The 16120-nt window shown below is 36.9% G+C and overlaps 1 protein-coding gene across 1 annotated transcript in view; it reads right to left on the minus strand.

The window, feature by feature from the left end:
- The window catches only part of LMBRD1 (LMBR1 domain containing 1), a 103303-nt gene that overhangs the window by 48591 nt on the left and 38592 nt on the right, over positions 1 to 16120 (minus strand). The window contains exons 6-7 of the mRNA XM_040983606.1: positions 14726 to 14814; positions 11170 to 11243 (exon numbers count right to left, since the gene is read on the minus strand). Coding sequence (XP_040839540.1) covers positions 11170 to 11243; positions 14726 to 14814 — 163 coding nt within the window. The remainder of the gene's footprint in view (positions 1 to 11169; positions 11244 to 14725; positions 14815 to 16120) is intronic.

Consider the following 16120-nt stretch of genomic DNA (forward strand, 5'->3'; position numbering starts at 1 on the left):
AATTCAATAAATATATACCAGATTACTGTTTAAGCTGATTTATGTGAAGCATGGATGTTATACATATCCAAACTTTTTTTGGCATAAAAATGTTCCTCACTCTTATTTTAAGAATTATTAAGAACAAAGTAATATAAGAATTTATAACTGTAATAAACACTGCTTAATGATTATTTACCAATTTCTCACATTCACATATTATTTTAACAATAACATGTCATTTTCTACAACTCAAAACCAATGTAGTAATATTTTTCCAAACCCTGAATTTGATTGACTGATTTTAAGCTTTAGTTACTTATCTGAAAGAAATGGTTAAAGAGGTGTTGGGGGCAGCAGAGAGAGGCAGAGAGAGACAGAGAGAGAGAGAGATCCACTAATCTATCGATTCACTCTCCAAAATATTACAGTAGCCAGCAATAGAACAAGACTAAAACCAGGAGCCAGGAATATAATTTAGGTAACCCACATGGGAGACAGAAGCCAAGTACCTGGGCCAGCATTCACTCCCTGCCAGTCGCAGAGCTGGACAAAAAGTTATGTACCTGAACTAGGCACATCAATATGGGATACGGGAATTCCAAGTAAAAGCTCAAGCAACTGTGCCATAAAACTCTCACATTTCAGCTATTATTAAAATAGAAGCTACTGCCCTCATGATTTCCTAAGTATGTTCTCCTTGCTTCTTGAAACTAGGCACTAAAAAAATTTTTTTTTTCGTTTTTTTAACAGATTCAATAACACTTCATATATACAACTCTAAAGATAGAATTAGTCTCCTTTCTCTTCCCTTTCCTTTCTTCCTCCCGTCCCTCCTTCTTTTTAATTTTTGAGATAACATATTTATAATTTACATTATGATTAAGGGCTCCATTCTCCATCAAATAAAGAGTTCAACAGTTGGAAAGCAAAAAGATTCCAGTTTAATGTGAATATAAGTCAGGAGTAAAACCAATATCCAAGATGAGAAGATGGCCAATTCACCGATATACAATAAATTTTAATATAATTCCAGGTCATTAAAGCTACACTAGTAGTATATTCTTAACCATTGGTTTGACACAGTATTAAAAAAAAAAACTTGACTAAGCTATATTTGCAGCAATACTGACTTTTAATCTAGATTCCTGTTAATCTGTGCTAAATGAATTTGGATCCCTTAATAGACTGACTAAAATACTCAATTCTATTTCCCAAGGAATATTTTGGCCATATCAAAAGTAACATGGGTCTAATGTCAAACAAAAGATCATCTAAATTCTCCTAAGCAGAATTTTACTATCTACATCTCCATCTTTCATATATATCTCATTCTGATTGCAAAGTCGGTTTATGTCATTGTTCTCATGCACATGTATAAACCAGAATTTCACAAGATGTTTTCTTAAAAAGTTGCTTTGCTATTTTTTCAAAGAAAGTTATAATAATTGGCCTTGTGAGTAGCTGCTAATTAATGTAATCCTGAATGGAAACTTACTCATGACCTGATCCCATCAATTTGTTAACTCTATTTCATGTCTTGGAACTGTTCACAGTTCTCAAAGCTTCCTATTTTTATGCTACTTCAGGCTTTACTACTTCAATATCCTCATCTAAAACATCTACTTTCTTACCATACTTCATTAGCAAATTTCACTATCCTTCAGGTTTCAGTTAATTACACTATATCTGAGACCTTCCCTGACTTGTAAATGTGTCTTGCTTATAACTCAATTATAACATATAACAATGTACATTAACATTATTGCTCTACACATTCATTTTATCCCTACGTCTGCGAAACTTGGCTGATCATGTTTCTGAGCCACGTTGTTCTGATCAGCAGCATCACAGTTAACTGTTATGTAAGGACTAGGTCTCAATTCTTTTCCTTCCTCCTGTTACTTCAGGAATAAACACTGAATGAATACAATAATTTGTCTGAAAGGTACTATTTGACCAAAAAATCTTTTAAGAAGAGGGGGTCCTTAATTCACATCCAGTTATTTCCTTAACATAAAACTGATGCATTTATTAGAACAGCTGAACTAAATTTCTAAACATGCATGATTTAATGTAAAATATTTTAGACAATAAAAATATGGTGTTGGTAATTTGGGTAATAAGGGACCAGAACACAAGATCTTTCTTCTTTCAATTTTTAATTGTCTGAAACATAAATTAGAGAAGTCAATCATCTTTTGTTTACCGGGTTCTCATATTTCTGATTCAATGATTATCAAACAATTGACATATAACATCTTTACATAAACATTATATGAAAAATTATAGATTTTGCAACTTTTGAAGTCTTAAATAATAATTTTTAAATCTAACCTCTAATTTCTTTCAAGCAAATCTTTTTCATAAACAAAATATTTCTATTGCTTACTACTGCCCTCTAGTGAATTTCAGGAAAATCAACAAGGGTAAAAAGATTTCATACAATTTTACAGTGCTTCTAGGTAAATCAGAAGTGTCTCCAATTTCATTTATTTGAACTTCATGGAACAAATCACTGACTCTGATTTAAAACTAAAGTGATTAAAAACAATACAAACTAGTAAAAATATGTATAGTATCTACTTGCATTTCTCAGTATAAAATAGCACCTTTTCTCTATAGCTTCTGCTTTATCTAGAACAGGCTCCACTTGTAAGGCTTGAACCAGTATCAAAAATCAACTTTAAGCACTACATGTACACTGAAAAGCGCTTTCTTCTGCATGTCTGTGAAATCTGATATTCAAGGATATCACAATAAGACTATTCATTTATCAAGTACTCAAAACTTTCCGTGTAAATACAAATTGGTTTAGAGACATATATACACATATTTCTTGAAATGAAGGCATGTTATTACAGTGGCTGGGCACAAGTATGATATAGCTATTACTATCTGTACAGTCACAAATTTGGTCAAGATAAATTACTTTGTATTTAGAATAACTTCAGTTAATATAACTATGTCACTTATAATATTATGATGTGACATTAAAACAAAGTTAATATATGAGAAGGAAAAGAATAAAGTAGCCCAAACAGTAAAGCAACTATTTACTAGAACAGTGAGTCAAGCGATTTATGACATTAAGAAAAGGCTATAGCCAATGTTGAAGCTATTTTGAACTTTTATACCTATCAATGTGCCAAAGTTGCCTTTTACACAGCAAGACAAAAAACACCACCAAACTACTTACACTTGCAGAATGCATGTTAGCAGCTTCAAAGAAATTTCCAAAGATAAGGGCAGAGCTGTTAGGAAGAGCTGAGTCATCAAAAGCTCTTCAGAGTATAAAATCTAATATAGTGTACAAAAGCATGAACATCAATAACTAATAGAAAAAGTGATTCAGTGTTCTCATATCCCAACTAGGAATTTTTAAGACTATCTTTCCAATTTTTTTTCACTCCTGTTTTCTATGTTGGGCATGCACAAAGCTACTAGGACATTTTAGATTTCTATATAAGTCTAAGAAGAGTCTCTCATTAAATATTTTAAAAGTATAAATAATAAGAAAATCCTGTCAAGGATTTAATAGCAGTAAACAAAATCATAGTATACATTACAGTCAGTGAACTTAATTAAATATACTATCACATGGAAAACTGAACAACACTGCTTCTTAAAAGGCTGCTTTTTAAAAATCTCCATATATTATTGCAACTTCTGCTGTAGTTCACAGAGTGCCAAGGAATGGAAGTATCCCCCAAAATACATAGCTGAGGCTTACTCTTTGGTGTGATGGTATGTGGAGGTAAAACTCTTCAGTCAAGAGACACAAATGAACCTGCTTCCTGCTCGGTCTCTACCATGGGAGAATGTAGTGAGAAGTGGCCCTCATCAGACACTCACTCTTCTGGTACATTGAACTTGACCTTCCCAACCTCCAAAACAATCAGAAATAAGTATCTGATGCTTATTCCACTGAGTCTTTGACATTAACATGAGAGCAACATAACTTCATGAATACAAGAAGGAAACATTAAATGTTTCTATTTCACTATGATTATGTTTATTAGTTTACACTATATAGTAACTACACACATATTAACATAATAGGAATATTTAAATCATAAACTTGGAGGGCACATTTAAAACTTCAATGATATTGGTATATAATACTGTGAGCAGTCACTACTTCTATAAGGTCCTTCATTGGTCATTATGCTACATTTTGCTAGAGACACCATTTATTCAACATTTCCCCACTTGGTGGCACTATAAAATATCTACATTAAAATATTAGTTTCATTTTCAAAAATTTAGGTAGCATTAGATTTTTACAATTTTACCTTAACATAATAGACAAGCTAAGATGATGTGTGACATCATACTTTTCCTAAAACTAAATGCTCAGTTACTTGACTATTTTTAAGACATTGTACAGTGTTCAGAATCTTAGAAAAATTTAAATAATCAACTAGTTTCTAAAGTAAAAACTAAATATCTTGATAAATTTATATTTCAGTGGTATATGAAATAAAAAACTCTAGTCACAATACAAAAAAAGTTAAAAATTTTGTGACAGTTTAATAACTACTTCCATTAAGAGTCAAAATGCTATCAATTTTCATCTTTGAGAATTTTAGTTAAAAGGAAAGCTTTTCTTCTTCTGATCTGTACTATAAATTTTGTAATCTTTTACCAAATGAAAACGTCAATTTTTAAGCTAGGGAAAAACTTAGTATCAAAAGCGTAAACAAATATAATTAGTACTATTGCTTGCCTATTTACAAAAAGACCAACAATCTATAAGGAACTGATTCTCAAGCTTATTATACCTTAAGTATTACTGTTTCCTTTTAAAAAAAAAAAAAAACAAGAGAGTTGGGATTAGAATGTTAATTTCACAAGAAGACTCACACTTCTGACTACAGCTGAGCTGTGCTTCCATGCTGGTAACCCATTCCACCAGGAACTCCTCTGAACTACTCTTCCTCTCCCCACCCACAGTAAGTACTAACATGACTGATCCATGCTAGGACCGAGCTTTGAACACTTTCAGCAGTTTGTAAGTAATACTTACTTGTCCATCCACAAACCCTTATGCACTCCCACCACCACTCCAGCTAGCCACCTCTCATTATGAAAGCCTCTTCAACATTCCCATCTTTGAAGAATTTACACTCTCACTGATCAGCATTGCTTCATCATCTGCCTTACTTTCACTGGGCAAGAAAAAAAAATTCAAACTTTTGTTTGAATCATATTAAATGTAATATTCAGCTTCTTCAGTGACTATTTACTAAGCACCAATATATTCTAATATGCGTGAATTTCCTAACTCCTCACAACCCAATTACTGAATTATTATTCCATCTTTAAAAACAAGGAAACTCCTGGAAAATCCAAGAACCAGGATGGAGTGCAGAAGGGGACAAATTGGACCTCATCACCAGCCAGTTCACACTTACGTGAGGACTAGGGGCTGACTGGGAACGCCTAGGCTGCAGCACCAACCAGCACAAACTGGAACTGAGAGCAGGTCGGACAGAACTAGGCTGATATACGCACTGGTAGATGCTGAGGAAAGATGAGCCACATCTGTACTGTGGTGGTGTGTGTCAGGTCCATGAGCCCTAGGGGTAGTGGGTCCAGAGGGCCTTGGGTCTCCTGGCCCAGATTCTAGGGCCCACCTATATGGTGGGTGTTGGTTCCATGAGCCCAGAGGGTAGGGGATCCAGAGGGGCCTGGGTCTCCTAGCCCGGATCCTAGGGCCAAACTACGTAGTGAGTGTCATATCCATGAACCCCAGGGGTGAGGGGTGTAGCAGGTCCTGAATTGCATGGCCTATGGCCTTGGGCCCACTTGCATGGTGGGCACTGGATCCTTGAGTCCTAGGGTGGGGGTCTAGAGGAGCCTGAGTCTCCTGGTTCAGGTCAATGAGCCTGCCTAAGTGGTGGGAGCCAGATCTGAGAGCCCCAGGGGTGAAGGTCCAGCAGGCCCTGGGTATCCTGGCCCAGGTCACTGATCTGCCTGTGTGGTGGGGGCTAGACTGGTGAACCCCAGGGGTGGGGGACCCGGAGAGGCCCGTGTCGCTTGGTCTAGGTCACTGAGCCCGCCTGTGTGGTGGGTTCCGAGTCCATGAGCCCTGGGGGTGGAGGTCTAGTGGGTCCCAGTTTGCATAGTCCAGGGCCTTTGGCTCACCTGCATGGTAGGTGCTGAACTCATGAGCCTCAGGGGTTGGGGGTCCAGCTTGGCCTTGCATCTCCTGTCCCAGGTCCTAGGGCCTACCTATGTAGTAGGTGTCAGGTCCGTGAGCCTGAGGTGTGGGGGTGGGGTCCAGTAGGGCCTGGGTCTCCCGGCCCAGGTCCTTGGGTCCTCCCGTGCTGTAGGTGCGGGATCCATGAGCCCTAGGGGTACGGAGCCCAGAGAGGCCTGGGTCTCGTGGTCCAGGTCACCAAGCCAATCTGCATGGTGGGTGCTGGGTCCATGAGCCTCTGAAGTGGGGGATCTGGCAAGCCCCTAGTTGTATGGCCCAGGGCCATGGGCTGCCTGCTAGGTGGTCACAGGTTCTGTAAGTTCCAGGGGTAGAGGATCCACTTTGGCCCAGGTCACCTGGTTAAGGTCCATGAGCACACCTAGGAGGACTGGTCCTCTTCAATGTAGAGAAGGGGTGCTGGATAGCAGACCATGGTGCACATGGAAGACATGGTTGCTCATTGGGGCTTGCAGAAGACATCTGGTACCATGGAGAGAATGGAACAGAACATATGGACAATGATCCCAGTCAATAATGACAGCAAATATCTGGGTGAATGGAGACTCTAACGTCAACTGTGTCAACCAATGGACATTGGAAGGGATTCCTCATCCATAGATTGCGAGATCGACAGCATTTCAAAACTATCACATCATGTGCCATTGTGATCCTGGGTTGAAATCAGGTGGTCCTTCCCTATCCTCAGATACTGGGATGGTTGGGAGGCTGGGTATGGCCTATCCCTCCTACATCCCCCCTCCTCCCAGAAATCGGAAGAAGAAATAGAAACCTTGGAAACAATGATCACATCCACTTCTCCCTAATCCTTGTTCCTTCCTACCATGAGGAACTATGTAAAAATCATGTAAAACAAAAAATGAAATGAAATAAAAACAAGGAAACTTAGATGGCAAAATAGACAAGGGAACCCTTAACTTGAGAACCACACTTAAGCCTCACCCTTGACTATACAAATTCACTGCTTATGCTGCTTAAAGAATACACATAATTTAACTTCCAGGTACTCTGATTTTGCATTTTTACACTGAAAACTCTCCTTTGGCTTTAACTGAAGAGGTGCTTCCCTATGCTGTTCAACAACTCCCACTTCAATCCTGGACCCAGCTACTTCAGTCCCACCATGAGGTCCTCCAGCTTTATCACCAATGCTCTCTAGCACAATCTTCCATATTCTAGAAAAGCAGAGCTCTTTGAAGGCTGCCTGAAACAATGTACAATGAAAAGTACAATAAGTATCACAGATGATTTGATTATTTAAGACAATTTCTTTTTTCTAATATTACATATTAGTTTAAAATATGCATATTTATAATACATTTATTTCCAACAGAAAGTCATATTTCAAACATTTTTAAGAACTTCACTCATTTTTTCTGCTCACTTTCCACATCTGTAGTGCTTAATGTGGAATCGAGAGTTATACTGCTAAACTGTTTGTCAGAACCTCTTATTTTTCAATTCAAACTATATTTTAATCAAAGAGTAAAATTCAAAAGCCTAACTATGATCTCTAGCACTCCACATGAAATGGCATCTCACCACCTCTTACCTGAACTTCTGCCATAGCTGTCCTCATTAACTGAGCGCCAGCCACAATGACTTTGCATCTTTAGGCAATCGGAATACAACATACATATGCCCCTTTCAGAATCTTTGCACTTACTGTCTCTATCATGCATTGCTTTCACTCCATTCAGGGCTCATTTCAAACGTTACAGGTGCTGTCTCTTGACCTTAGAAGCAGTAACAGCATCCATTACCATCTATCCTCCTAAGCTACCTTACTTTCTGTATAGCATCTAGAACTTGACCACAGGGATGCAATTCCTCCTTCAGTTTTCAATTTCTGCACATTTTCTAAGTCTGGCACTAAATGAGCCAACAACCCACCTCCCCCCACCGCTTTTTCCCGTGCTATCTTTCTATCTTTTTAAGGATGTTTACACAGCAAATACTCTTAGAAGATGTAGACAGCATGTTTTTCGGGAGCAAAGAGAAAACATGCTTATTGCCATGAGAAGAGGCTCAAGTCTCTAAGCTCAGGGTACTGTAATGCACTCCTCTATGTGCAAGTTTGTCAAGTTCTATTCCCATTACCCCACGGGTGCTGACACAACCAGAAGAAGTGCATGCTGATCCCATGACCACTCCTATTACTATGTGCAGTAAAGCTCTTTGACTGAAACCTCCCTCGTGCCTCTGGTAACTATTCCCAAATCCACAGCAAGCAACAAATAAGGTAAGGCCTGATCTCCTCACAGCTTCAGAATGACATACATGTTAGCATTCTTTTTCCATTTGTGTCTCCTAAGCAATCCTTCATCAATGGCTACTTACTTATTTCCCTATAATTTTCAAGGCATTTTTACAAGGAATTTGACTTTTCAAACACCCCTTCAAGGCATTTTCACCGACAGTTGGAAAGACAGTAACATAAAAACATTAAAAGACAATCCCAGATAAACTAAATGAATCAGCCACAGAACAGCAAGTAGGGACCAGCCCAACTCCTGCTTTGTTATTTGTGGCATGTTATTTGAATAAGTTTTTGTGACAACTTCTTAAAAAGAATTAACATGCTGTGCATGCATTTTGTACAATGGGAGGATTATCATCCACTAATATTAGATGGTAACTTCCTTACATGCAAATAAAAGACAATGAATAAACTTGAGTACCCAAATAAGAACATAAGAAGCATTAAAATGCATCATTTAAGACTTTTTTGAAAAAGGTATGTTTATCTATCTATCTATATTTATTTATTTATTTATTTATTTGAAAGGCGAGAGAGAGTGACCAACAAAGTTCACTCCCCAAACATCCACAATGAGAGAGAGAGACCAGGCTGAAACCAACCCAACACCTCTATGTGTGGCAGACACTCAACTACTTGAAACATCATTGTTCACCTCCCAGGATGCACATCAGCAGGAAACTGAAATCCTAAGGCAAACCAGAACTTAAATTTTGGAATCCCAAAATGATATACAGGTATTTTGCCTAAAGTCATAACTCTTGGACCAAACCAAACACTATTTTCTTCCTTTATGATATATTATGGCACATGAATGACCATGTTACAAAACTAGATTTTGCCGTTATTTCCCCCATCTCTTTCTCTGCTCTCAAATTATGTATATGAATATATGTGTGTGTATATACACATATATACATATACATTTGTACACATACACAGATATAGGTGTATACATACATATGTGTATGTGTACATATGTATATATGATTTATTTTAAAACCTTATTTGAAAGGCAGTTACAAAGAAAACAGGAGAGAACGAGAGATCTTCCATGCCCAAGTTTACTTCCCGAATGGTAGCATGGGCTTGAGCTGGGATGAACTGAAGCCAGGAGCCTGGAATTTTTTCAGGGTCTCCCATGTGGATGCTGTTTTCCCAGGTGATTAGTGGGGACATGGAACATGCAGGACAAGAAACAGCACAAACATAAAATGTCTGCACCGCATACCACAGCACCACATCCCCCCTCCTCCAAATCTTTTTTTAATGTATGAAACAAGCTTTTGGTCTAGCGTTCAGATACATGTTAAAATATATATGATCTGTGTCTGAGTATTTTTTTTAAGATTTATTTATTTTTATTGGAAAGGCAGATATACAGAGAAAAGGAGAAAGAGAGAAAGAACTTCCATTTGCCAGTTCACTCTCCAACTGTCTGCAACAGCTAGAGCTGAGCCTATTCCAAGCCAGGGGCCAGGAGCCTCTTTTAGGTCTCTCACATGAGTGCAGGGTCCCAAGGCTTTGGGCCATCCTCGACTGCTTTCCCAGGCCACAAGCAGGGAGCTGGATGGGAAGTGGGCTGCCTGGAACACAATCCAATGCCATATGGGATTCCGGCATGTACAAGGCAAGGATCTTAGACACTAGACTAGGCTACCCAGCTGGGCCCTGTATCGGAGTGTTTTGGTTTGATGCCCACCATCAGCTCTGACTCTAGTTTCACACTAAAGAGGCCCTAAGAGGCATACACAATGGCTTAAATGACTGAGAGATTATTGCTCATATGGGAGACCTAGATTATTTCCCAGTTACAGGTTTAAATCCCAGGGAGGACCACTAGCACATGTTTGGGTAATCAACGAGCAAATGGGAGCATGCTGCCCCACTTCACTTCTCTCTCTCTGTTTCTGTATATCTTCCAAAAAACTGAACATTTACTTAAATGTATAAAAATTAGACTCTGCTATTACTCTAATAACTCCTTTCTTTTATGTCTAAAGGAGACATATTCGAAAAACACACAAAAATGTTTCCATTATAAACAACATTTTCTTTCTTTGGAAACTCCAAAAATGTTGTTATATATTCAGTAATCCAATTTTGTGATGAATTACTGAGATTAATCCCAATCTAGGTTTAAGACATATTTAAAGTGTCTTATATGACTCTAGGATAGGGACAGACAAGAAAGAAGCATTTGTCACTGGAGTTTGTTCTATAATTTCAGCAGTGTACAAATTTTATCCATCATTTATAACTCATACCCTATTACTTCCAGAAATATCAAAAAATTTTTGAAGTATTTGAGAGCATAATATTTGATCCTATAAGTGAGTGAAATATCAAGTTATATAAAAAATAAATTTTAAAAGACCTAGATTTCAAATAAGATAAACATACTGGATCATTCACAGTACTAACAAATGGCTCAGAATTCCACCTTGCTTATAAATCACTACATCTATTCCTTGCACCTTCAAGGTTTGTAAGTTATACAATTTGCTTCTGAATACTAAATTTCACAAATATGGATAACATTCTTATGACTATGAATTAAAACTAACATTCTCATAAAACTGAACAAAGCAGTAAAATATTAAAAATGAAAATAGAATACACTCGAATAGATTAGTAAGAAGGAAAAGCCATGTTGCCTTCCAAAGTGATCCTCTGATTTTAACTCAATTGTCGTCATTATACTTACTGTATAAGTTATAGCTGCCAACATTCCAATCAAGGTCAGAGAACTAATGGAAAATGACAATGCAGCTAAACCATCTGTGAAGAAAGAAAAACTTCATTAAAATACACATATATACTGCACAAATGTGTGTTCAGCAAATCAATACAAAATGCTGATCACCTAACACATTCTGAAAGAATAAAACAAATAAACACCAGTGCTAAGTGCAAGTGGAGAAAAGTGTTTTTAAAGGGCTCTTGACAAACTGATTTGTAAAAGATCTTCCAGACTAGCTAATATTTTCTTTCTTTTATCTCATAAAATTAAGAGGAAAATTATTGGCTAATTATTGCACCTAAAAACAAGCAACAAATTATCACATGTTCAAAAGGTGGTAAGATTGTTGGGCTTTTCCCAAAGGTATACTCTGATAAGCAACATTACACTGGAAAGTCACTGACCTTGACTCTTCCGTGTTTCTCCTTATTCTTAATACTTCCAGTTTTTGTTCTTAATTTGTAAACAGCTAGCGTCCAGGTAAGTTCTTCATTTATATGGACCTTACTAAATTCATAATCATTTCTCATTTTTTAGCTATTAGCTAGCCTACCCACCTACTACAGAAAATGAAAGCAGACTCAAATGTAACATCAAGAGGGAACTATCACATAAACGATTTGAATTTAGGTCATTATTTAAAGGAAAGCCAGTAAGTGAAGACAGGATCAGTACTATATGATGAAACACTCCCAAATTCTAATATCCTCAAATGGGAGTAGTAATTTTTCTAGCTTCAGTGCAAGTCCTTTGGGGCTTATATTGATCTAGATTAAACGCAGGCTTTAAGGGATCAGACACAGTATTTTAAATAATTTAATGAATTCATGCTTATATTCTCATGAATAGAAATACAATCATAACCTCTTTTTAACTCATACCTCAATTTTATGTAACATATAAGTAGAGTATATTATTTAAAAATTCAAAAATTATATAATGTAGATTGTTAAAGGTATTGTTGACATTACTAGTTCCTTGGTCTTACCAGCAGTATGCAGAGATGGTGTTCATAGAAACAGTACAAGTCTAACACTTGGCTAGAAATGACTATAATGCATCATCACTTAGTCCCTTAAGATACATAATGAAATCAGACACATAAGTGTGAAAAATGTCTTAGATCTGAAGTAAAATGAAATATATATATTATGAGACCATCATCTAAGGCACAGAGTCCAAAGTTAATCACTATAAATTATGCATGTTTGGGTAAAAGATGAACGAATGCATGCTAAAGTCATCGGGTAATTTTCTTGATTGGGTAATTTTCTATAATCTGGACACATACATAAAACAGAACAAGTTGTGTTCTATTCATAAATGCATTATTGTGGAAGCACAGGATGAAGGTGCTTTCTGTGACGCTGGCAGCCAGCAGGAGCTTGGGTTAGAGTCCTGGCTGCTCCACTTCCTATCCAGCTCCCTGCTAAAGCATCTGGGAAAGCACTGTAAGATGGCCAAGCCTTGGCTCTCTGTAAAAAATGTGGTAGAGCTGGATGGAGTTTATGGCTCCAGGCTGCAGTCTGGCCCAGTCCTGGCCACTGGAGAAAATCAGCATATGCAAGTTCTCTGTCCAATTCTGCCTTTTGTACAAATATATAAATCTTTAAATACAACGTAATATTCTGCTTCATCAAAATGGAATTAACCTTTGTACAAATTAATTTTGAAACATTACTTAATAAGAAAGCCTAGACATACACAAAAAAGGATCATTACATATAATGCAATGAATGATATTCCAAAAATCATAAAAATAATATTCAGCAGAACTTGTAACTGGATTACCTGCCATGGAGATGATATCAACTGAATAGCTACAGTGAGAAAGCTTCCAGAGTAATGGTATGTTCTATTCTTTGACTGTAATCAGTAACACTGATCATACACATGTATGTGTAAGAATTATACAATTCGTTGCATGTAAAGCATATATTTTTAAAAGGCTAAATGTCTTTGATGATAAAAAAAAAAACACACAGAGAAGTGAGGTGATGTACTTTAAGATTAGATACTAAATACAGGTGGATGGCTGTTTTGGACATAAAAGGACAAGTACCCATGGAGATGAGTGAAGCATAATCTAAACTGTGGTGCTTAACAGTTGAGGCAAAAATATAAAAATAAATAATAGTGAAAGGGAAAGGCATTTGGGCTGATGTTAAGAGGACCACATCCTGTATCAGAGAGCACGGGTTTGAGTCCCAGCTCCAACTCCTGACTTGAGCTTCTTGCCAAAGCAGACAGTGGCAGCTCAAGCACTTGGTTTCCTGTCATTCGTGTGAGGCATCGGCAATGAATTCCTAGTTCTCAATTCTGGCCCAGCCTAGCCACTGTGGACAACCGAGAAATTGACTAGTGAATGAGTACAGGGTCCTCTGTCTTTCTGTGTATCTACATCAAAAATAATTATAAGTCTAAAGAGAATGAGATTACAGAAATGGAGTAACCCTGACTATCTAAGCACTGATTCAGAATATAACTGATGCAAAGCAAAACATGAAATAATGTTTAAGACAGAAGAGCAGATGCTCAAAAGACCTGAAGGAGTTAACTAAAAAAAAGCAGCAATTTATTTCTCAGCAATGGGCTCCAACACATGTAAATCCTGAGAATTCAGTATTAGTAGACACCTGACCTGCTGTCCTTATTCTTGCTAGTATCAGCAAGACATTAATGGATCACAATTTATAGGATGAAATCTTAAGTGGAAAGCAAGAAAATTAAGAAGCTGTACGGCAGCCTCCAAGACTTAATTTAATCATCGTTCAATATTGTGTCTGGGTAAAAAGAAAGAAGTGCTGATCAAAGAATGTTCAGCAAATAGTAGAAAAACAGTCACAAAAGCAATAATATTTTTTAATATCCTGTTTATAAAAACTATTCTATTTTCTTTGGAATAAATCCACTGTGTTCATATTTTTATTTGGTATCAGTTTCTAATGGCAAAGCTATTTCTCAGTGATTAAGCAACGTGCTTAATCTTATAAACCTGTATCTTCCAAAAAACCTAGGTAAGATGAATTAAGGAGAACTTCTGGACAAGCCATGTCAAAATGTTTTGGTGAAGTATACTTTTTAGAAAATATTATCTAACTCACATGAAGTCGCTATAATGTTAATCTTGCCTAAAAGACTTAATCTTAAATGATAATATATGGCTCTCTCATACTAATTAAAATTAAAAATGAAACCAACACACCAGTATATTTGTAATTTTATTTTACCCTAAGTGAATAAAAAAAATCACATTGAAGTTAAAAGACTTACACAGTGAAAATATTTTGAAGATTAAATTTTCTTTTCAGCATAATGATCTTATTAAGAAGTCAAGAAATTAACTACATAGTTAGATGGCTAAAGCAGCCTATACACAAAGCTCACAATTTAGCCAGTAAATATTTAACAACAAATTAGAATTATGTTGTAATCACTAAATGAAGATAAGCTACTCTAAAAGATTCACTATCGGGAAACACAAATTAATATAAATATTTTTAAAGTAATAAATACTTACGACTGCTTCCAAGTTCTTCAAACAGGAATTTCACTTTTTCCCATTCTGTAGAATTTTTATTATCGGGAAGATTTAACGGCACAAAAGCACTACAAGGGAGAAAATGACTCCATTTAATAATTTTTACAGAGGTTGACTAAAAAAAAAAAAAATGGTGTAAAACTCAGTTTTTGTTGATTTCCTTAAATAAAGATCAGTTATTCCCTTAAAGAAATTAAGCAAACATTTACCGTGTTCAGAGGATTATTAAGAGTTTCCTTTCGGGCCCGGCGCGGTGGCGCAAGTGGTTAAAGGTCCTCGCCTTGCACCCCCCGGGATCCCATATGGGCGCCGGTTCTAATCCCGGCAGCCCCGCTTCCTTTCCAGCTCCCTGCCTGTGGCCTGGGAAAGCAGTGAGGACGGTCCAAAGCTTTGGGACCCTGCACCAGCGTGGGAGACCCAGAAGAGGCTCCTGGCTTCAGATCGGCATAGTATCGGCCCGTTGCACTCACTTGGGGAGTGAATCATCGGACGGAAGATCTTCCTCTCTGTCTCTCCTCTCTGTATATCCGCCTTTCCAATGAAAAAAAATAATAAAAATAAATCTTTAAAAAAAAAAAAAGTTTCCTTTCTATATATTCACTTTAAAATCTGCTTTTAATATTTTTATTACTGCATTCACAAAACTAGATCCTTTAATATCACTATATTTTTTGCATTTAAAATATTTGTCAAATTTAACAATTGAGAAAAACAACAAATAAATTTATTTAAAAGCCGAAGTGATGGAGAGAGAAAAACAGGCTGATTTTCTGTCCACTGGCTTACTCCTGAAATGTCCCCCAGTAGCAGAAGGGTCTGGCCAAAGCCAGGAGCCATCTTCCAGCTGGGAGCAGGAATCAAGCACTTGGGCAATCATTCACTGTCATCTCAAGTGCACTAACAGGAAGTTGTACTGGAATCAGAAGAATTTGCACTTGAATGACACTCCTATTTAAGACACAGGCAGGCATTGCAAGTCACTGCTTAACCTGTTAGGCCATAATACCTGCCCAGATCAAAGTCATAAATATGTATTTTAAAAATCATGAATATATACATTACATGTGAACAGAATATAAATATATGCAATTTTTCAAATATATTTATATGCATAGGAAGAATAGAAACAAAACACCTCACAATTATTTATTGTGGATTTAGGGTGATTTTAATTTTATCTTTAACTTTCCGGTCTGTCAAGATTCTAGTCAATAGACAAACTGAAAGCAGTTTCTATTCACTTTTCAACACATAGCTGAACAGAGACCATCAACATAACAGTGCTACTCCTTGCTTCCTAGGTTTGCTCTGAAAGACTGGACTGAAAAAAATGGAAAACAGAATAAATCAGTGGCCACTTCATTATCTAGCACA

Source organism: Ochotona curzoniae, unplaced genomic scaffold (genome assembly GCF_017591425.1).
Source record: "Ochotona curzoniae isolate NIBS_2020 unplaced genomic scaffold, NIBS_Ocur_1.0 contig_3819, whole genome shotgun sequence".
Taxonomy (NCBI): domain Eukaryota; kingdom Metazoa; phylum Chordata; class Mammalia; order Lagomorpha; family Ochotonidae; genus Ochotona; species Ochotona curzoniae.